We start from the raw sequence: 22508 nt of genomic DNA, 5'->3' as shown, positions 1-22508 counted from the left end.
CATGCTGTTAGTGTTCTCCGCTGCACCGCCATCTGAAAGAACTACAGATTTTGGGCTGTCAGGTGTATTTTACAATTTTCATTCCATTTGGTTTTTGTTTGATAGCAAAACTGTCCAGGTATCCGCTATATAACAACGCTAGCTAGAATGCTTGGTTACTATTTGTGGTGTTTATCTCCTTTTATTGTAGTTGAGTAGCATTTCTCTTACAGGCACAGAAAATGGGTAATAACTGAAGACGACCTCACAGCAGGGAAGTGAGATCGGATTGGCAATGCATCAGTGAGTGGCATGATTGAAGACAAGACAAAAAGCAGGCTACAGCAAAAGGTAACTGGCAATATCTAAAGAAACTGGTACTGAATTAGGGCAAGGTCAATAGTTAGATTGTATTTCACTGTTTGAGGCAAAAGCTATAATTAGAGTTATGGCCAGAACAAAGAATGATTTAACCAAATGCCTAATTTAAGCTAATTCACCTATTCCTTTCTTTACTTCTAGGTCATACAAGTTTGTCAGTCACTGATAGATTGTTGGCTAGTGGAATCTAATAATCGGTAGATGAAGTATAGAAACAGAAATGGAAAATAAAAAGGCATTCCTGAGTCCCCTCAGTTTTCTGAAAATTGAGAGGGATACACTGAATGAGAGTACTGTGCCTCAGCATTTCTAGCTCAGAGGGACCCATGCAAATAGTAAAACATTCCAGAAAACCACTGAACAGCTGTACTTTTATGTTGGGGGGCTTACGCAAGGGAGAAATATGTACTAGTTGACTTCCCTAAAAAATGTTCTGTTGGCAGTTATCCTCCATCTACCCCTGCTTTAGCATCAGCACATTTGCTTGAAGCAGGCAGCACACAATGTACAAAGATGCAGCCTGAACTTGTTTATTGAGGAACCATGCATGCCCCTCCCAATCTAAGTTTATAGGACTTATGTCACCTTTTCATCTTTTTCTTTATAAATTCCTATTGTTTTTCAGCTTTTCTCCTTTCTCCCTTCATTCCTGTTACCCAAGCCTAAAAGTTTATACAGTTTTCCTTTTTCTTCCCTCTATGAGGTACATTTGAGCCCAAGAGTTAGTCTGCTACCACTCAAGTTGCTCAGGTTTTCCTCCCTCCTCACATTCTTTACTTAATGTACAACAGTCAGAAATGGAAAGCTTGGGGCAGGGATCAAGATATGTTTTCAAACTGGGACTCTAGCTCCGCTGTTAGATGTCCATTTTTATTGTCTTCCTCTTGGCTTTGTTATATTAGCAGCTTACCAGGAGATAATTAGTTTTTCTTTTTCTCAAATAAGGCTTCATTTCAGGTAAAAAATATTTCTTTACTCATGGGCTTCCTGAAAAGCACTTCAAAGGAAGAGGGTTCAAAAGTATCTTGCCTTCAAATACATTTTATGATGCTGTTCCATGTTCCTAAACATACCATCAAAAAAAATCAAGTCAGTACAGGACAGCCATGCATCCAAGTATTTGCTCAGCTCAGTTGGTCATTTTCCTAGCACTAAAGTACAGCTCATGTGGCACCTTTTGGAGGGCACAGTGCTACCCTTTCCAGGCATCTGTGCAGTTATGTTTGCTTGAGAACCAAAACAGCACTTTGTTGAGGATGCACTGATTCACAGCATCATAGCTTAGCTTGCACTGTAGCTGTAACAGCCATCTTTGTTTTGCTACCTCTGTTGCTGGTCCTCAGTACCCACAAGTAATGTCTCAGAGCCAGGACAGTAAAGAGTTCACTAATGAATTTTATTTTCAAAATAGAGCAATAAATTTTACTTTGAAAAAAACAGGAAACAAGCTGTACAAATTTGGCACAACTTCTGTTTTGGTATCATTCTATTAAGTGTGCTGCCTTCCAGACAAAGTGCTAAGGGCCACAGTATCTTATTTTTTCCATGGGTGATAATAACTTTCACACTAACGTAGATTAAGGTGTCTGACCTTTCATTCTCTTTGATTAATCCCTTAGCACCTCACTTGTCCAGCTGACTTGTACAAAAATGACAAATACATTGCTTGTCTTTTCTGGCTACTCAGATCTTCTTCTAGTCCTCATAATGATCTGCCCATAATAGGAGTTTTGTGCAAGTGAAAGCACAATTGGGCCTCTATGTTTTCCATGTTATACTTACTAACAGTTACAATGATACTAACTTCTCTTGGGCTTAGCTGCATTACCATTTTAATAGATTTTTTTGGTCTGAATAAACTCTTGTACTTTACCAGTTACTCATACTGTTTTCTTCTCTTTCTGCCTTTGGTTCCCTTTTTCTGACCCTAATGAGGTATTCATTAAGAAGCCTCCATGCTGATCCTTTGCTTTTAATCTTTTAACTTTTCCCTCCAGGCTGTTCCTAACATTCTCATTTAAGGAAGAAAAGTATTTTCTGAGGCGTATTGCCATTGTGTTATATTTTCCCACCGTAAGGATATCTAAATTAATTATATAAAAGAAAAGTAATCAAGTGTCTCAGTCAGACACGGTGAACCAAATCCTATTACGTATTCCTGCATTATCACACGTGGAAGACAAAGCTTGCTCTGAATTAAAGTGTTGAAATCTAACATCCATTTCCTTGCACAGAAATCCACATACATTTGCTTTTCCTTCTCCAGTAAGACAAACCCTAGTTTTCAGCTTGAAGTCAAAAGAAAAAAAAAAAGTGTTCAATGTGAGGTTTGCTTTCCCCAGGGCCATAACACTTTAACTAGCGGGAAGTTATGTAGAAATCACTAGCCATGGTATTGGAAATGTAGCAATAAAACTGCCACATTAGTTGGTTTGGTTAACATGACAGACACTTTAGTAATACTGACGCGTCTGTGTCCACATAGACATGCAACATCTGCAAGTGTGCTCGTTTTTCAGTTAATGTTTTCATTACTCAAAGCAACAGCTTCTGTCAGTCACTTTAACCACACTGGTGATAGGTAAGAAACAGGGATGCGATTTGTTAGAGTTTTTAGAGAGGGGAGGTCTTTTTAGGTAACAATGTTCAACATGACCTACTCTCAGCCAACACTCTAATCTAATGGAAGCTAGATGAGTGGAACACCTCTGTTTGACAGCGGTCTCTCCATTTCTGGAGTAGAAGCAAAGAATTTTAAAGTGTTTATTTTCCCTCCCACTTTCTGACAAATTAGACGTTGTGGCAGATGAAGATAACTCTATTGCTCTGCAGAATGCCTTTCTAAAGCTTGTGTTATTAATTGACACTTGCCTTCTATTTTGCCGGGTGAGGAGGGAGTGAGTAAAAATAAAAAGCACATCCTGCAGATGGGACTGTGTATTAACCCTGTAGAACCCCCAAGTGCATCATGGCTCCACCCTGGTGATTTAGCTTAATGGCAGGAAAATGTCCTTTTGAGGATTAATTTATATGTAAGGCCTCACACAGGTCAGAATTTTTCCACACATGGCAAAATGTTACTGATTTGCTGCACAGCTTGGAGCAAATCTATGTACACACGCCCTCTTGTAGCACCTTTCTTACTGCTTTACAAGAAAGTACAGAAAAGCAGTTTCTTGAACCAGAAAAGTAGAAGTAATGTTATCTTGCAGAGTTCACTGCTCATCATGGTGTTATCTGACTTTTAGCTATAGGAAGTTGCTCAGAAGTTAAGCTGCATACATAATGTTAATTTTTGCTTCTGAATCTTCTAGCTTAGCAGAAGAAGAGTAACGTTGACTGTGGGAGAGTAGACAAATGACACCATGGTCTCTGAACAAACTAAACTACCAGGATAAAGCAAGGAAATCTCTATTTGGTCTAACTTGAGACTTCTTTGTGGAATGTCATCTTTGTCTACAAAGTTATTAGCGATGTCCCATATCCTCCTTCCTACAAACATCTTTACCTAGAGGAAGCAACAGAAACCTGATTAAAACATCGCTTTCAGTAGTTTTGTACGAGTAATGCCACTGATTGTGTCTTTCACAGTAAAGCTGTAAACAGAAAAAGGCCAAAGAGATTGCACCTAGATTCAGAAAACTCCTTTTCTCCCCAAAGTAGGCAATTTGGTTCATGAGAAAACAATTGCAGTGGCCTTTCCATTCCATTTGCTATTGTGATCTCTGCCAGTGACAGATTCTGACAGGGATTGCAGATTGCTGTGGGCATGTCACTCATGCATTAACCATTTTAGAATATTATAATTTCTAATTTAGATGCATGAAATCCCATTTTCTGCTAAATTATAATACAGCCAAGAGTTTAGACTTCTGTAAATTTTACCTGTTTCTACCCAGATGCTGGTAAGCATATACTTACTGACCACACTCGGTATCTGGACTTTCCCGAGTAGACTGTAATGCCCTGCTTATAGCCAGTCCTTATCTGGCTATACTGCTTTTTAATTCTCCTATTATTATACTTATTTCTATCCTTTAATGCCACATGTCATTTTGTTATTTTAACACTCTTAACAGAATTTGAGAGGTGTTTTATCCTTTACCACATTTTTTTCTCCCTCGACCAGAAAGCAGAACAGGCCCAGGTTTCACAACAGAATGTTTCATTTTACACACATTATGTTGCAGTACAGCTATCTGTAACGAACTAAAAGATATAACCGTTTACCTTTGTTGTTGGTTCATCTCAATTAATAAAAGCTGAGAGTGTGGAGGGTCTTCATCATGGGAGGCAGGGCAGTCCGGAGGAGAAGTGAACTGTGTGCCTCTTGCTTGTCACAGCTGCCGGTAGGAGTAGCACCATGTCCCTGTAGGAGAGAAATCCATGTTGCAGAAGTTGCTCTGGCCAACAGCCCTGTTAAGTGATGCACATTTCTAATATTTTAGGCTTCAAACTAAAATATAACAATGTGTTAGAGTTTTATATGCTGCAGAAACTGTGAGGAAGAGTCAGTACATACACATATCCTCTCATGTCCAGGAGTCAGTAACAGAATAACAGTGTGAGCAAGAAATCTGCATGAGATACGAGGATTTGGGGGCTCAGTTCTACAAGACATAATCTATGTGAGTAGCTGTTACTGTCAAGGTCCTAAAACATTACCGTATGTAATGTCATCGTAATGACATCAAAATGTCACCGTAACTGTGATCATCAAATGATAAATCCCAGAATGCACATAACCTCTAAAGAGGCAAAGATTTCATTCAGCTCCCAAAAGAAAGATTTATATAACATTCCTGAGATTACCAACCTCTCACTCCTTTCTGCTGTATAATTTCCATATACTGTGAATTTTCATTGTATGTTTTAACAAAAGAGGGGCTAACTCTTCCTTTCCTACCAACCAACACTGGTGCATCAGATTCATTAAAACCTTTGTGTTTAGACTCCTTAGCAAAGCCCAGACTTCTTTCCTTTACCCATCCAAAATGCTTCTGCCTGTATCTTACATATTGCTCATGCCCTTAATATCATCCTTCTTTGAAAAGTCACTATTCACACAACACCAAAAGATCAAAAATCTACATGAGAGACTTCCAGTATTTGCCTGACCTTGTCTGTAGTGACCACAGCAGGAGTTGCATCATCCCCTCCAGCGGGGGTCGGTCTCCCAAAGTTTGGCTGAATTTCAGGAGCTTTGTAAAATCTACATGGTAAAAGCATATGGTAACTATGTACTTTTCTAAGCAAAAGCAACTTCCTTCATACAAAAGGCTATGCCTTTCACAGCAGCACTCCAAAGCATCATCCTGTCAGGTATTTTAGATAACAGAAATGCATCATCTCTGCTACAGTATCTTTGATATTTGTAGACTCCACACTTCTCTGTTTTCAAGAAGTTGTAACGATAAAAAGTTCACAGTGGGAACAAAAGACTAGCCCCAGCATTGCTACAGGGCAAGTTTCTTGATGCCTCAGTGAAACCAGAGAAAAAGCAAGTGACTGAAATACAGGCGAGTCAGTTGGTTGAATCACAGAATGAGATCATGCCAGTAAGAAGAGAAACACAGAAAATTGGCCTTTTCTTGAGCACTGGACATGAACTCAGTTTGATAGTCATCCTGACACCTTTTCAATAGTTTTGAATTTCAAAATGGGCATAAAAACCTAAAAATCTTCAGTTCTATAAAGGATCTTTAAGTGCAGTAACTGTTTCTTTCCGTCAGAGCCAGTTCTGGCCTCAGCAATTCTTGTTACAGTTAGGACCTCCAAGTTGCATCTGAAGCTGAAACTATTGTCTCTGTAAATTCAGGTATTGATAAAAACCAGCAAGGCAATAAACTGATTTGCTGGATGTGTCTCTGTGCTTCTCAGAACACTGTCTCTTCCTTGGAACAGCAGTAGAAGGAAAAGGCTCTGTCTTGCATTCATAGCATTTTGTGGAAGTAACCTTCATTCCCTCCCAAAGGCCATTCTCGAGGTGATAGCTGCCTTCTACTGGTGAAACCATTGACTAATACTGAGAAGATCTGGGTAGTGAAACTAAGAACTCTTTCAGTGTTGGATGCACAAAGACATTCACTCCAGCAAGGAATAAGAATGACCAGAGACCAATGAGAGTCACAACACTGTGGAAAATGTCCTGTAACCCCTTACTGAGCTCTGTGTGCTTGAAATCACAGTAATGTAGCACAGTATTTCTCCTACAAGCTGGGAAGGAAGAACAGTTGTTGATATTGCTGTTTTCTATACTTAATGGACGCACACACAAGCTTTAGTGAAGACTGCATAACCTTGAAGACAGATGAATAGGTATATGAAATATCCAGTAAGTCAAATTGTGATTTTATATACAATCTGAAAGGAGGTAAGAGACCTCACACGTTGTATCTGATCTCTGTTCTGTTAGAAAGGGCTTTCAGCACCGCTTTTGATTTCAGCAAGGTGTTTTTCTCTCTTGCCTCTTCACAGCCTTTTTAATATAAAGCTGATAGGCAGATCTGGATCGAGCCCAGAATTAACGTAAATTCCCTTATTTCTCAGGCTGGAGGAGTTCACAGTAGGAGTTTATGGTTCGTTCCATATGGAAATAATGCTGCCAACAGAAATTTTAGGTGTGTGGTTAGGTATCCAGAAGCTACATTTGTGTAGCATGTATGTTGCTTTGCAATTAAAAAAAAAAAACAAAAAAAAACAAAAAAAACTTTAAAACTTATTATTCCATGGAACTAAGCTATAAGAATAAAAACTTAAAATTCATCAAATGATTACACTGACACTTAACAAACCTGAATTTGATTTTTGTCTTTTATTAAAAATGATCACATGGGGCACACTATATTTTATATAGGCAATTCCAGCTACAATGAAGGAAATGTGTTAATTCATTCCTTTACTATCATTCAGAGAAAGTAACTGTGTCGCATGTAACCTCTCACAGCTCAAACTAATCTCACTTTTATTCATTCTGGGACTTGATGGCTTAATTTTTGTTAACTATTGACTCTTCCGGGTACTTCCAAATACCCTGAAGATACTAAATAACCAGGCATCAAATCTGAAGTTATGAATATGCAGAAAGCTGTATATTCATAATAAAATAGTACCTTACATTGTGTTAACCTTCAAAAATCTTTTTGTGTCAGTGCTGAAACCCTTAGAAATGATAGTCCTACCTTGATCAGAAATAGATTTTTTTTTTTCTTTCTTGGCATCTAATGTGCAGTAAATGGCATTGTTAGCAATATGAGGAGATGACATGTCTTTGATAAGCAGACTTTACGTTAGCCTTATGATTATTGATCATTTTTATCTCCTAGGAGGGTGCCAGCCTTCCTTTTTGGTAAAGCTAATGGCTAGAACAGAGGTGCAAAAATCCATGCTGCATTGATGATGATAGTTAATGCCCTCATTTCAAAGTCTTAATATGTCTAAGTGTGTTCAGCCTCTTTTAGAAAAAGCAGCAATTCTTTACCCTGTGGTATAAATGAGAAGAGCAACTGCCTCCTGCTATAACAATTAATTTTTCATATTTAAAAACTAATTCATCTATAGGTTTAATAACCTAGATAAGGGAAAGATGATCTTCATTCCTGCCAAGACAGAGCAACTGAGGTGACTGCAGCAAGGGGATAACACATGGAGATTCACCTTTCAGATATCATCTTTTCTGAGGCTTAGCATTTTGGTACTTAGTTTCAGAAGTACTGAACTAGAAGTATTAAGCTAGAAATATATTTTACTTTATTTATCTTTTCAGTTTTAAGTTACTGCTGTGCGGATAATTTTATATGTAAATCTCTTAAAGGATATCTAATACCTAAGACACATTAAACACCAGAGAGTTTGTAACACATTCCTGCAGCCTTGGGCAAAGAAAGAAAAGAGGTTGCTCTGATGGACAAGCATGAAAGAAAGAGACCAGAAAATTATGTGGAAAAATCTAAGATATCTGGAATATTGGGTACACTGTCAAGCCACAACCAGTGATCTCTAAAACCAACACCTCACTGATTTTCCCTCAGAGGTTAAATGCACTCCATGTTGAGAATGGTTAATCCTTTGGTGTTTTGGAGTCCAGTTTTACGTTTACTGAAGACAAGAAGTGTTTTTCCTCCCTTAACAGCAGGAAAAAAAAAAAAAAAAAAAAGTATGTATAGAGGAAAAGCTCCGAGAAAACAACATGTACGTTCAAACCTAAACCTCCAGAATCTAAATAATGAAACCTATAAACTAAAAAAAAACCAAAACACACTCAGCTGACAGATTTTGGCTAACTATAATGAGTGCTCTGTGGATCAATCAGTCAACAAATTTTTGTACAAAACCACCCTTAATCACTGCGATGCTAGCATTCACTAAACCACTAAGCTCTAGTGCCACCGAGAAACTAGTGTAGTTGAGCAATCATTCCTTGGCACTAACATCTGAAGTAAAATTTTATAGAAATGTGTACACCAGGATTTCCCAACTTCTGGGAAAAAAAAAAAGTATATATGAGGGGGAGGGAAGTGGTAGACTTATCTTTGGCCAAGAAGAAATATTTCCAATGTTTCTGGACTCTGTAAATATTACGAGAGTATATGCAAAAATAGTGCAAACTTTCACTGCTGCTGCAACTGCTAGAATTATAACTATGACATTTTTACACTTGTAGGCTGTTAAAAAGAGCATGCAGAATTTTTTTCATATATTACATTGTAGTATTATTAAGCATTTAATGTCCAAGAAAAGTACTTGGAAGATTTTATTCATCACTTCACTGCCCCATAAATTAGCATTGTAGAGGTGGCCTTTCACTTATGCCAGTTTTTGCCATATCCATTTCTAACACAAAGTCCTTGAGTGTGCACATCAAAGATTATTTTATTTTGTGTTTTCAATCTAGCCAACTGCTTGCTAGTTTTCTATCTCTAGATATTACTTCTATTCTCTCTAAATGCTTCTATTTTTAGCAGCTTCAAGATAGAAACATCATATGCTTGTACCCAAACATCCCTTAAGTGCATAGAGATACACTGATACTGTATAATCTATTTGACATAAATATAGGGCAAGACACTGATTACTTATCTGGCACAAGTCAATATAGTTATTATAAATATATAAAATATATTTATATATTATAACATTATATATATAAATTATAATATATATTATATATAATATATAATGTATATAATACTATATATATTGTATATATATAATAATATTGGTGTGTACATATATATATAAATATACCAAATTTTTGGTTCTACTTTGCTCATCTACTAGTTTCACTAAAACAAATGTCACCATAACACTTAACCTTTCTTCTCTATCTGAACTGAAAGCTGTTTGCCCTTACTAGCATTAGAGTAAATCATTTGAAACAAGAGTAACATCATCATGCACTGTCAAAAGGGATAATGACAAACACGGTGTATTAGTAAAAGAGGTGGGGGAGAGGGGCTAAAAAGTGTTAAAGATGCTTACATTTTCAAATTGTGAATTTGTTTACAATTCATGAACTATATACAGCACTTGAGGACTAAAATTTTTTTGGATAGCAAAAACTCTGCAGGGTCACGTTGCCTTTCAATTTCCAAAAATCCTTTAAATCACTTTTAAAAAGAAGGATTAAAAATTTTGAAGTGGCATTTTCAACAATGAAAACATCTTCTTCCAAAAAGGAAGATACACATTTGTATTAAGTCAACTAGAATTACTTTCAAGAATGCTCTTTGGCTGATATTTGGAAAAAGAGTTGTATGATTCATAACATGTCTAATTAATTTTAAAATAATATTTTAGTCTAGTGAGTAGGTGTCACTATTTTTCTATCTGCATTTTTAAAATAAACTATACTTTTAGTCTCCCTTTAAAAATAATCATCTTAATTTGTTCAGAAACTTTAGAGAGTTTAAAATGCATATGTCTTTGAAAAAATAAAACACGAGAGTTTTGTTCCATGACTTACTAGGGCAACAATTGGACTGAAGGTTAGCAAAACCAGGTATGTACAAGAATAAAGGAAATTAGATAGCAATTAGTAAATACTAAAATAAATAAAATAGTTCACTCTGGTACATTATACTTTACATAAATGCAGAAGTCCAGTGATAGGTATTTTGCCTTCTGTCTGCATCTTAAATAATCTTGAAGGAAGGGGATATTTTAAAAAGTGATGGCACTTGAATGTAAAATAAAGCCATTCTCATATTTTAAAGTAGGAAATACAGACCTCTAGTGGTCTCAAAGCAATTTAAATGTCATTATGCTTAACTGTGTTACTTTTCCTTTACATTTTCCTCTCCCCCAATCATTCAAAATCACACAGACCCCCAGTTCCACTGTTCAGTCATTCCACAAGCATTGATTTTTTCTCAGAAAAAAAAGTCCTTTCATCTGTCCTTTTCTCACATAAATTTTATGACTGAAACTGAACACAGTTGAAAGATACTTGGGAGGAGAAGGGAAAATTAATGAGAGTATGTGAAAACAAACAGAAGAGAGATGTTCGTTCTTTTCAGAATAAACTATGAAGCTATCGTACGGAAGGACATACTCCTTTTGAAGTGTGCTGGAGGAAATAAATACAGAGAAGTTCTGACAGAGAAGGTCAGAATACATAAACAGTTTGCATTTACAAGGTAGCAATAACTGTTCCTCTGCTAGCACAAAATAAGTATAAGCAATTTTGAGTTTTGATGTTATAGAAAAAACAGATCCTAGAAAGATCCCCGTCAGTTTATTTTCCAGCTATATAGAGCTAGCACAAATGAAGCCGACCGGCTTCAACTCTTGCAAGGGGAAGGCAAAAATGATCCATGTATAGGCTAGAGAATTTAAAAGATAAATATTTTAAAATAGAAAAAAAGCAAACAGCACAAAATTATCAGCAATTTCAACAGACTGGCAGTTGCTTCATGAAAGGCTGGCCAGGAGGACAGCTAGTCAGTGCAAATACACAGGCCAGTACAAGGTCCTGCAAATTCTGTTTGTCCTCACGTCAGACCACCTCCTGATCCAAAATTGCAAAAGCAACAGCCAGCTTGACAGCTACTGGTACAGATCTTCTGAAGCCTGATTTCTGGTGCTCATGAACTGATGTACAGTGTTCTAGTCCTGTACTGCCTATTGCAGTTCCGTTTCAGTAATATTTTCATTTATTGTCATTTACGATGAAGTCGGAGACTGACCTCTGTGGAAGATAGTGGCAGTGATGACAGGAGGCCTGTGCACACCTCGAGGCCACAGAACTGCATGCCTTTGTTTGTCCCAAGTGTTGGCATTTCTCTCACCCTCCACAATTCACCGATCAACTCTGGACTAAAAATACTTACAAAATTCCTGATTGGGGAATACAGACAGTTAGAAGGAGCAGCAGAAATAAGAGCTAGGAGCAAGGGAAGTTTATGGTTTCACAGTGGCTTCACAGCTCAGGAACTCCAGAAAAGTAGAGAAGATGCTGAAGTAGAAGTTGTTATATTCATTAAGGCAATGAAGATAAAGAGGGTTGTTCTGCTGGATCAGAAAAAAAAAAAAACAAACCTGTGAAATAAAGCATGTGGAAAGTGTCACTAGTTTCTCAGCAATTAAAAAGATAGTATAAATTAGGAAAAGGGGGGAACTAAACTCTCAAGATAAAGGAAGAAAGCCTATGCCACCAGAAAGAAATAAACATAGCTAATATATTGAATATAGTTCCATACATTTTTAGGCCTCTGTCCTCCCTATGCAATAATTTTATATAAAAATAAAATGCATCATCCTCTTAAACATGGAAATATCTTCTCATTAGTAAGAAAAGCAAATAATCCACCTACCATCAGAAGAAAAAAAAAACCCATCACATTACCTAATGGTGAGGTAGCTAAACTGTGGCAGGGTTGGTAAGCCTGAGTTCATTTAGTCTTTGTCAAAGCAAATATCAAACCCACATTTTTGTCTAAAGTCTGACTTGTGACACCTGCTTACCTATTTATAGCTGATGAAGTTCTCACAGAAAGCCACAGTCACTGCTGTCTTATCTTTCAGTAGGCAAAGTGCTGTTTACCTTGCATGGGCTCAGCATTCCTTGTTTCCACAGGCAGTTTAATTAGGATTCATGTTCAGCCAACAGAAGCAATGAATGGAGTGGTAAATAATAGTTGATAGAGCAGTCTGAAGCATTTCATTATCTGTGACTTATTATAATCATTGTAATTAGAAAAGATAAAAGGTCAAACAGGACGGTAACATACAACAGGGGTTTGCTGCTCACCAGATAATTTGCTTTGAGATTGATGTTGCCGCACCATTCACAGGCACATCAATTCAATCCTCTTAGAAAAAGCTCCTGGTATATCAGCCTTAAAATGATCCAATTATCATTATGTTAACACAGGTCATTTGAGATGCTTTAAATGAAATTATCGATACACACAATTTCAATACCTGCATTTAACTGGCCTGTAGTTTAACCTGCTCTGGTGAATTCTGGCAGCTTAAAACTGTACCAGCCACCTATTTCTGTAACGTTTTTAAACAACCTGAAGTACTTCCCATGTAGAAGTATATGTAGTATATGTAAAATACATATAACCATGATCCTGCAACAAGCAGGTGAACTGTGGCAAGTGAGAATAACAGCAAAAATGACAGTGATACAGCAAAGAAATCATTGCCTGTAAGGAGATGCCGTCTTACCACTCAGCACGGCTATGAGACCACGTCTTCCAAAATAAATTACCTTCTTCTCCTATGTTGAAGTTTTTCCTAATGCTCTATAGCGACAGATGTCATCAAGGCAGCAGATCTACCCGAGGCTAGCTCTGTAACTTGAAAATTTCCAGGAAATTTAAAAATTCTGTTTGGAATTAGCAGTGCCTTCCTCACTGTGCTTCAGCCGTAAGGCTGTTACAAGGTTCACTCTCACATCAACTTTCAAACTGTTTTCAGTTGTAGATATGGCAATCCACATCTATTTACCCAAATGCAACCACATTATGTATTTCTGCTCCCTTTTCATTTACTGAAATAGATTATTTATTGATATCTTTAGTATAATGTAAAACTGATAACATACTAAACACATCCTTTGCACAATTCCACTGACTTCACTGCTACACCAAAACCTTTAACTCCAGAATGGTTAGTGTCTTACAGAGATAAAGTGAAATATCACACTATTTCTTGACCAAATTCCTAATTCTTCATGGGAATTGTTCTGCATTTTCTATTTCCCAAGCACTCCAAAATAAGTTCAGGGAATTCAATATCTTAGAGCACCAGACACAACTTTCCCAACTCAATTATTTTTTATTTTAACATATTTCTGAAAATGTAATATAATCATTATTATACTTTCTTGAAATTACATATGCTATTAATTATATCAAGTAAAGCTGCTACTGGCATGAAAAGGTGGTGGCCACCACGTGAGTAGAACAGGGAAATTGGAAGGTGAATGTTGAAGCATACTACTACACTGAAGGGGTGGATGACGTGGCTGTGAGAAAGGTGCCTTGGCATCTACCACTGCACAGAAACAATCCCATCGGAGGGGCAATATTCGCCATCAGCTACATTTCTCTTAGTCACTGAATCTGCTAGTTTGTACACACAAAGCAGGATGCATTTGCCAAATAGTACCAGTGACTGAGGTAGTCATGGAGAAAGGTCTTTCTCAGCCTTAACTGGGCCCTGATCTTCTTTACTGCAAGTCTGACTTGCAGCATTGATTTGTTTTAGTAGCAACTTCCCTACAGTTATTTACTGCTAAATTTGGGGCTAATCTCAGTGGGTGTATAAGTGAGCAAAGGCTATAACAATGAATAGCCCATACAGCACCAGCACGTAGCTGGGGCACATACTGCCAGACCTTGATGTTGCAGAACCCATCAGTAACTGTCAAATCTCCTTGGGCACTTTCACAACCAAGGGATGAGACAAGAGGATTTATCTCGAAGTCTTTTTATTGTGGTTTTCCCTGTCCTATGGATAATATCACCTTCTACAGAGCCAAACACCATGTATTTTAGATTGGGCACTGTTAGAAAGCCAGGGAGTTTTGCTCAGGATGTATTACAGTGCCATGTGATCGGGGTGGTGTACATTTCTTTGTGTCAGCTGTATTTGCTTGACTTTCTAACTTCTTAAACATGGCAAAAAATATCTGATGTCATTTTGAGGCATCTGTACCAACTGAGGCAACAAGATCAATTCACAGAACAAATTGGAGAAACTGAGAAGTGTTGCATTGTACATCTTGACAAACGGTTTATTAGTTGCATTTAACTAGCTATTCCAAACTTGATAGAATTATCAAGAACCTAAATCTCGAAATTACCCTGCTAGCTTTATGGAAATTAATGATCTTATTAATGCAAACATAGAACATGAGTTAAGATAGAGAAATATCGAGTCTTTAAAAATCTAATAAATAGAGAGCTGAAGGGTGCCCTTGCTTATAAGATGCTGCCTGCAACCCATATTCTGGATTCAGTTCCTGACTCCACTTCAGACTTCCTGTGTGGGCTTTGCCAAGAGATATTGATGCCTCACTTCCCTATTAAAAAGACGATCCATTTGGAATAAGGTTTGTCTCCCAACAAGAGCATGTCAAACACTTAACAGAGTAGCGTTCTGTACTTAACAGGAACGTCAGTGCTGAACAACGCAAATAGTGAGCAACCACCTCCATAGCAACATAGCCCATATTTCTATAATGACAGGCATCTTTTCTATCTGAATGCATCTGTACTGCTCAGGGTCTTAGGGTGCGCATATTTAACTGTATAAAAGTGACTTACATTTATAAGGGTTTTGTTTGTTGGGTTGTTTGGTTGGGGTTTTTTTTTTAAGCAAATATATTTCACTTTGTGTTTGAGGCAGCACAAGTTGGGTTTGCCTGACAGCTGCCAGGATCCTGCAGACAGCAATAAACACTACTCTGAAGTATTGATTTTTATTTTTTTTTTTTAAATATCCACTGGTTTTGAGGGAAGACTGTCTGTTTGTAGACTCTGGAAAAGATTAATATCGGAGTCATTTATAGCATATTACCTGCTTCCTAAAGTTGTAAGTCATTAATAAGGAAAACCTTCTTGAAGAGCCCACAAGCCCTGGCAAACCAAACAGGTGCCCTGTACAGGAGATTTCATATCATTGCCATACACTTAATACAGTCCAGAAATATTTTTCATCCACTAAAACTACAACTCTTGGATACATAAATTTTGTCAGTTACTGAAAATGTAATATGAATTGTCATTCCCCCTTTCATCTTTCTTAAACTCTTTCTAGAGTTATTAATGTGCAACAGATCAGCATGTGTCCAGATTTTCACAGATTTATTTTTTCCTCATTAGTTGTTAAATACCATATTTCCAAGCCAGATGGGGAGCTAGGCAACTTCTTAATATTTAAGGTATTTATGGTACAACAGAACACTAGATTGTGTGAGTGTCTTCATCTTTCTCTGTGAAAGAATTAAGCTTTATAGAAGAACAATTCTAGTGATTCACACCAGAGATCAAAATGAGTACCTAATCTGTGAATTTATAGAATGAACTAGTCTTCAGAGTGCATAAGTGTATTTTCTGAGATACCTGAATAATTTTGCTCATTCGATGTATCACCTATTTATAAAAAGAAAATAGCCTAAAGACTCTTCTGAATTTGTAGTTATCTGCTATTTTGAGTCTCTATTACTCTTTTTATGACATGTTCACTAGACAGTCTTATTTTAATTTGGAACCTTGTTAATTGGAAAGACATGTGTTAGATTTCATTTATATTAAAAAAGAATCTAACAATGTTCAGCCAACTCCTAACATTCTTACCTCTGTTTTATTCTGCAAACAAAGTCTATATTACAGTATCAATTGGATGAGAAAAAACTTGAAAATGGCTTATTTTTAAATTCAAAGACATTGACACATTGTGTTAGACACAAAACCTTGATATTTAATTTAAACTTTTTAAAAATTAAAAACCTGTCTTGAATAACATTTTCTTCCTCTTTTCTCCTCCTAGGTGTGAACTTCATTTTTTCTCCTGAAACTAGGTTAAAGCTGAAGAGATCAAGATGATTCCAAATTACTCTACTGAAGAAACAGTTAAAAGAATCCACGTCGACTGTCCCGTTTCAGGACGGCACAGTTACATCTACGTTATGGTTCCAACTGTTTACAGCATCATCTTTATCATAGGCATTTTTGGGAACAGCCTGGTCGTTATTGTCATTTACTGCTACATGAAATTAAAAACAGTAGCCAGCATCTTTCTTCTGAACCTGGCACTGGCTGATTTGTGTTTTTTAATAACTCTGCCTCTCTGGGCAGCCTACACGGCCATGGAGTACCAGTGGCCTTTTGGCAACTGTCTGTGTAAGTTAGCATCAGCCGGGATAAGTTTCAACCTGTACGCCAGCGTGTTCCTCCTCACATGCCTCAGCATTGACCGGTACCTGGCCATAGTACATCCGGTGAAGTCCCGAATTCGACGTACCATGTTTGTTGCCAGGATAACTTGCATTGTCATCTGGCTTCTCGCTGGTGTGGCCAGTTTGCCCGTTATCATTCACCGTAATATATTCTTTGCTGAGAACTTGAACATGACAGTGTGCGGCTTTCGGTATGACAACAACAACACAACGCTCCGGGTCGGGTTGGGTTTATCCAAAAATCTGCTGGGCTTTTTAATTCCTTTTCTGATTATATTAACAAGCTACACCTTAATTTGGAAGACCCTGAAGAAGGCATATCAAATTCAAAAAAATAAGACTAGAAATGATGATATTTTTAAGATGATTGTGGCAATAGTATTTTTCTTCTTCTTTTCCTGGATTCCTCATCAAGTGTTCACTTTTCTGGATGTATTAATTCAATTACATGTAATAACAGACTGCAAAATCACTGATATTGTGGATACGGCTATGCCCTTCACCATTTGCATCGCTTACTTTAACAACTGTTTGAATCCCTTTTTTTATGTTTTTTTTGGAAAAAACTTTAAAAAATACTTTCTTCAGCTAATAAAATACATTCCACCAAATGTCAGTGCACATCCAAGCCTAACAACAAAAATGAGCTCCCTCTCATATCGGCCATCAGAAAATATACGCTTGCACACTAAAAAGACTGCTGGGTCTTTCGACGCCGAGTGATGCGTTTTGCAATACACTTTTTTTGAACAACCTTGTGAACGCAGCAGCAAGAATGACAAAATTCATCTGCAGTCCTGAGCATCACAGCTTACTGCTCATTACAGAAACATTAGATCACCTCAGAGAAATGATACTGTAAAGATTTAGCTGTGGCCTTTTATTTTGCATTGTCAGGAGGACTGCTTGGTTTTCATTTTGTTTTTCTTTACTGAAAGCAACATAAATGATGGACAGGCATGTCAGAGTTTGTGTCAGCATCCTGCCATTTACTCAGAACTACAAAGGAAGGGTAGAGAAAACTCCTAAGTTCAGAGGTCTTTTTAAAGGAAAAGCTTGTATAAATTACATGAATTATGAAGGACTTGTTTTGCACGTACATGAGCTAGTCCAAATTTTGTTCAAGGAGCTGGTAGAAATACACTGCTTGTTTTGTTGGGGTTTTTTTAATGACATAAATGTCATATCATCATATTTATAATATATTTTCAAATATATGCTATATATAGAGGCCCATTTTAAACTCTAATGGAAATTTAAGGTCCTTTAAATTGGTCACATTCTGATTTATGCTACTATTTTTCTTTTTTTAAATAGCAATTTTTCATAATAATATATGCAATAAAATGCAGATTTATTTATTAAATATAGAATAAATATATTTTTAGATGTATATTCCTACTCATAATTTTCAAACGTTGCTTCATAGATAGATGTACATTTATATCCCAGTGGGTATTTTTATAATAGCTTAAAAAAAATAACTATACATATACAGACACAAAAATGGGATTCACTCAACCTTTCCTCATGATAGCCACACTGACTTGAAAGAACATTAATTTTTGAGGGGGTTGACTCCATACTCTGTGAGACTAAAAGTAAAATTCTGTTTGATGAGTCCTTGGACAGAGATGATCAGAATGCTTCAAGCTATTTTTGTATAATAACCACTCAATGAGAGAATTTATCAACTAATCAAATTACTCAATTTTTCAAATTCCTGGACATTTAATAAATTCACATTCTGATAAGCAAAAATGTGACAATGCTTATATTGCAGTTTAACTAATAATACTTTCAGTCACATCACAGAACATCCAAGACCAAAATTCTTATGAAATGTCCATTTATACAAAACTAAGCCTAGAGTATTTGCTCCCTGTAGAACCATTTTATGTATATGGAACAAATTCAATTTTATACTAGCATAAATCAGAACAAAAGTCTGGCTCAAACTCTCCATACAAATTGAGGGGGAAAAGGCAATAAGCACTGTAGGAAGTTTCAACTAATGATATCCTCAGATGTCCTTTTTACCTGAAATAATGAACTCCAGAAAATATGTATTCTTGATTCACACTCATTTACTATCTTCAAAGATAAGTGGGTTCATAAATACTTTTCGTCACAATAAAACTTAAGAAAATTCCAAACCTGTACATGTATCATGTAGACAATTACAATGACCCTTGAGAATCTGCAATATTTATAATCTTCAAAGTTATACATCTAATGCAGCTTTGTCTCAGGTAGAAAGTGGTTGAATTATCCATATTTTCCGGTTATCAATCCCTTGCATATACACAAATATTTTAAACTATCCTTTTACTTTAGGAAATTAATTCAAATCACAACAAAAAAGTTATTTCCATAGTTTAATACCTTTTAAGAAAAAATGGGACTACAACTAGGTCTGGGAGTCATGTGCCTCTTCCTGCTCTTTTATTTACTTATTTTAAGGCAAGTTTCTTCAGTTTTGCCCTTGTTCTTGCAGCTGCAAAATGGGAACAATCTCAGCTTATATATGTCACAAGGCACTGTGAGGAGTCACTAAAACTTCTGAAATTGTATGTTAAAAAAGATGCCCTTTCATTAAACGTTTAGATTCATTTAATTCCAAGCTAGTATCTCAAAATGTGAAACCTTTAAAGACACAGTTAAATTATTATATAGAATGCTTTATATTTAGCTTTTATCTATCCTCATATGCAAGAGAGCCATTCATTAAAAATTAATATGGCAATAATCCCATGCATTAAATAGCATCCCGAACAGTTCCACTGCCTCAGCACTCAGTAAATTGATGAATGACTGACAGAGCTCGCCATTTAGCTGTATGATATTTCGTTCATGTACACCTGTGCACATGCTGAGCAGCATCGGGAGCTTCCCCTGGCAGAAGCAGCTCTGTCTCAGGCATAATTCAGTGTGCTGTGCTTGCCACCTGCTGGATGCAGCCACAAATTTGTTTTTCATTTCAAAAGTTGTTCTAGGAAGAGACAGAAGTATTTCCCTTCCTCCTGATGGATCTGGAAATCCTTACCTGTGGCAAAACTTCTGTAGAGATTAAATGCAAACTCGTCTATCTGGGAGGCAGTTAACTTCCTTGACAGGGGCTAAGCAAGCAATTCCTCATCACCTGCTGATCCCATTGGTCACTGAAATCCAGTGTCCCCAACAACCACAATAGGTATCTCATTTGCAAAACATTGATTGCATTACTACAAGAGCTATCCCAAAGAAAAAAAAAAAATATATATGTATGTATAAAAATAAAAATCAAGGCATATTTGCACAATTGATAACTATTTAGCTAGAAAAGACTTATTTATCACCAAGAAGAAAAAGAAGCAGAATTAATAGTAGACTTTGAACAATAACAATTACTGTATTACACCAGAAAACAGAAAAGAAGCCATTGGTTAGTGATTTTGATCATTTCATGCCAGATCGTGATTAAGAGACTGTGTATTCTAGGCTGCTGCTGCCACCTGTGCCTACCTGCGTCATGGGAAAAAGCACGAGCATGCACATTCGGCTGGGTTGCTGCAGGAAAGGTAGGAAGGGATTGCAGCTGGTGTGCTTTGAAGGCAAGACTGACCTCGAATTGACAGGCAAAGAAAGTGGAGGGCAAAGCTGCTGTTAAATAATGCTGGGAAATTTTTATTCTGCTAAGGGGTAGATGAATGGTGATCAGCTTCCAAATATAGTGGAGCCTAGTTCAGTGTTTCCAGCAACAAAAAAAAAGGGGCAAATCAAGATACTGAAAAGTATCAGGGATGAAACTCTGCAGCACCTCTAACTGGGCAGCAGCAGAGTGCTTTCAGAGCAGAGTTACTGTGTAGAGCCACATCCTGCAGTTCCAGGCATCCCCAAAGCCCCAGGCTGACAGCTAACCGAAGAGTCCCCGTTTCCCTCAGCACACCCTCACCACTTCCACCATGCATCCAGCTGCAACCGATGTGGGTGCTGTGAAGCATGTTGCTAAGCCTTATGGTTCCCTGCCCACCAGTTTGCTAAAAATGCTGTGCTGGGAGAGCGGTGGGGCATGCAGAGCAGCAGTGTGGCAGCACAGGGTCTGGCCTTTGTTGTGGACCCCCAGCTGTATGGTCCCTACTGAGGGGCAGGGAGCAGATGGCCAGACTGTCCTTTGGTGCAAGAACCTACTCCTTGCCAACAGAAGAGGAAGGAGTAAGATTTGACTCTGTATGACTTTGTCATTTTTGGGGAACTTTGGGTTGAGCCCTCCTAATTTAATATCAAAATAAGAACTAGCTATATATGTTTAAGAACAAACTTCCACTATTTTAAAGAACACAAAGTTAATTAAGATGCAACGGTACGCTGTTATTTTCAGAAGGAGTATCCAGAGTGCTTATTATTTTTAGAAGGAGTATCCAAAGTGCTTTTCATTCTCAGGATGACTGAAGTAAAATACTTGACAAACTGCCCCTGTGCTCTCCTGGTGTGAGGGGGGGACAGCATATAGCCCTAAATACAGACAATACTCTTCTGTCAAAATTATATTCCGTTGACTTGTTTGAATGAATAGTTTCTTTCTGCTGGCAGAATAATTACTAAATCACATTATGTTTGACATATGCATAATATTTATTTCTATTTATTGTGCGATAGTACTTTATGACTCATGTTCTACTCGCTTGCCTATTATATGCCCATCCTAAATTACAGTATATAATCTGCACTGGTTAGCCCAAATTCAAACAAAACCTTTACAGATACAGCAAGGATTGATTTAGCTTCTCAGTTCAACAATTTCCTCATGTTTACGTTTTTAATCAAGAGGCTGCAGAGTAAATATGAGGCAGAAGTCCTTTACAAGAATTACTGTTTAGGTGATGGTTTTCATCACCTACTGCAAACGGTGACAGCAGCAGAGGATGTAGTGCAATTCCTGGGTTTGGTTGAGTTTTGCTTGCATAGCTTCAGCAATGATTTATCTTATTGACCTCCTTTTTAAGTATACCAAAGTGCAGCTATTCCCAGGGAGAAGTTTGCCATGGAAAGGAGAAACAAATACTTGGGAGGGGGCAGGCAGAAGAAAGCCTAAAACAGGGACGTGCTAGTTTTGGAAATATTTAGTGTTAAATGTAAATACTAACTTTATTTTTGCAACAGATGAAAAAAGTTAAGAACCTAAGAATAAATCTTTTAGCAAAGTAGTAGAATCTTCCGGAAAGTTTTGAGAGGCTCTTTTTAAGTTTCTTAATAACGTCCTGCTCAGTTTGGAACATATCAAACCATTCTTACCCCGCTCACAAGGTCAGCGTCTCCAGCTCTACTCTTCTACATCACATCACAGGCTTGGCCAGACCATCATCCTACCAGCTTGTGCACAAAGTGATGAGGCTGTTCTATCAATCATCAAGTCCATCTCAACAGCGACCTCACTGCCAAGGCTGAACTAACAAATCCTCAGTGTCAATGGCAGAGCTGTCAAGCTCATTGTCACTGGTGAGTTCAGCAGATGTGGCTAGACACGCAAGAAATAGGTACAGATCACATTGGAGAACAGCATTGTGCAATCTTCTTGGTGGGCTAGTGCCAAGACCTGCAGCTTTAAAAGTATTTGGTATATTAAGTAACAAGAACTAGATATTTTGTTTTAAATATTTTTGTGCCGTCATAATTTGTGAACGTTAATGTTTTCTATTTCAATAGAGATAGTTTTATACTGTAGAAGTTAACTATTATATAAGAACTTTTATTG

The 22508-nt window shown here is 37.2% G+C and overlaps 1 protein-coding gene across 1 annotated transcript; it reads left to right on the top strand.

The window, feature by feature from the left end:
- Window positions 1-215: 215 nt before the first annotated feature.
- On the top strand, window positions 216-17997 carry AGTR1 (angiotensin II receptor type 1). The gene is made up of 2 exons (XM_026854886.1): window positions 216-330; window positions 16366-17997. The coding sequence occupies exon 2, from the start codon at window positions 16418-16420 to the stop codon at window positions 17495-17497; it is 1080 nt and encodes a 359-aa protein (XP_026710687.1). The 5' UTR covers window positions 216-330; window positions 16366-16417; the 3' UTR covers window positions 17498-17997.
- Window positions 17998-22508: the final 4511 nt, after the last annotated feature.

Source organism: Athene cunicularia (assembly GCF_003259725.1).
Source record: "Athene cunicularia isolate RWA chromosome 9 unlocalized genomic scaffold, athCun1 chr9_part1, whole genome shotgun sequence".
Classification (NCBI taxonomy): domain Eukaryota; kingdom Metazoa; phylum Chordata; class Aves; order Strigiformes; family Strigidae; genus Athene; species Athene cunicularia.
This window is presented reverse-complemented; position numbering and strand designations above follow the sequence as displayed.

Excerpts from the sequence above, each read along its gene's own strand:
- AGTR1 (XM_026854886.1), top strand. The coding sequence starts at position 16,418 with ATGATTCCAAATTACTCTACTGAAGAAACAGTTAAAAGAATCCACGTC.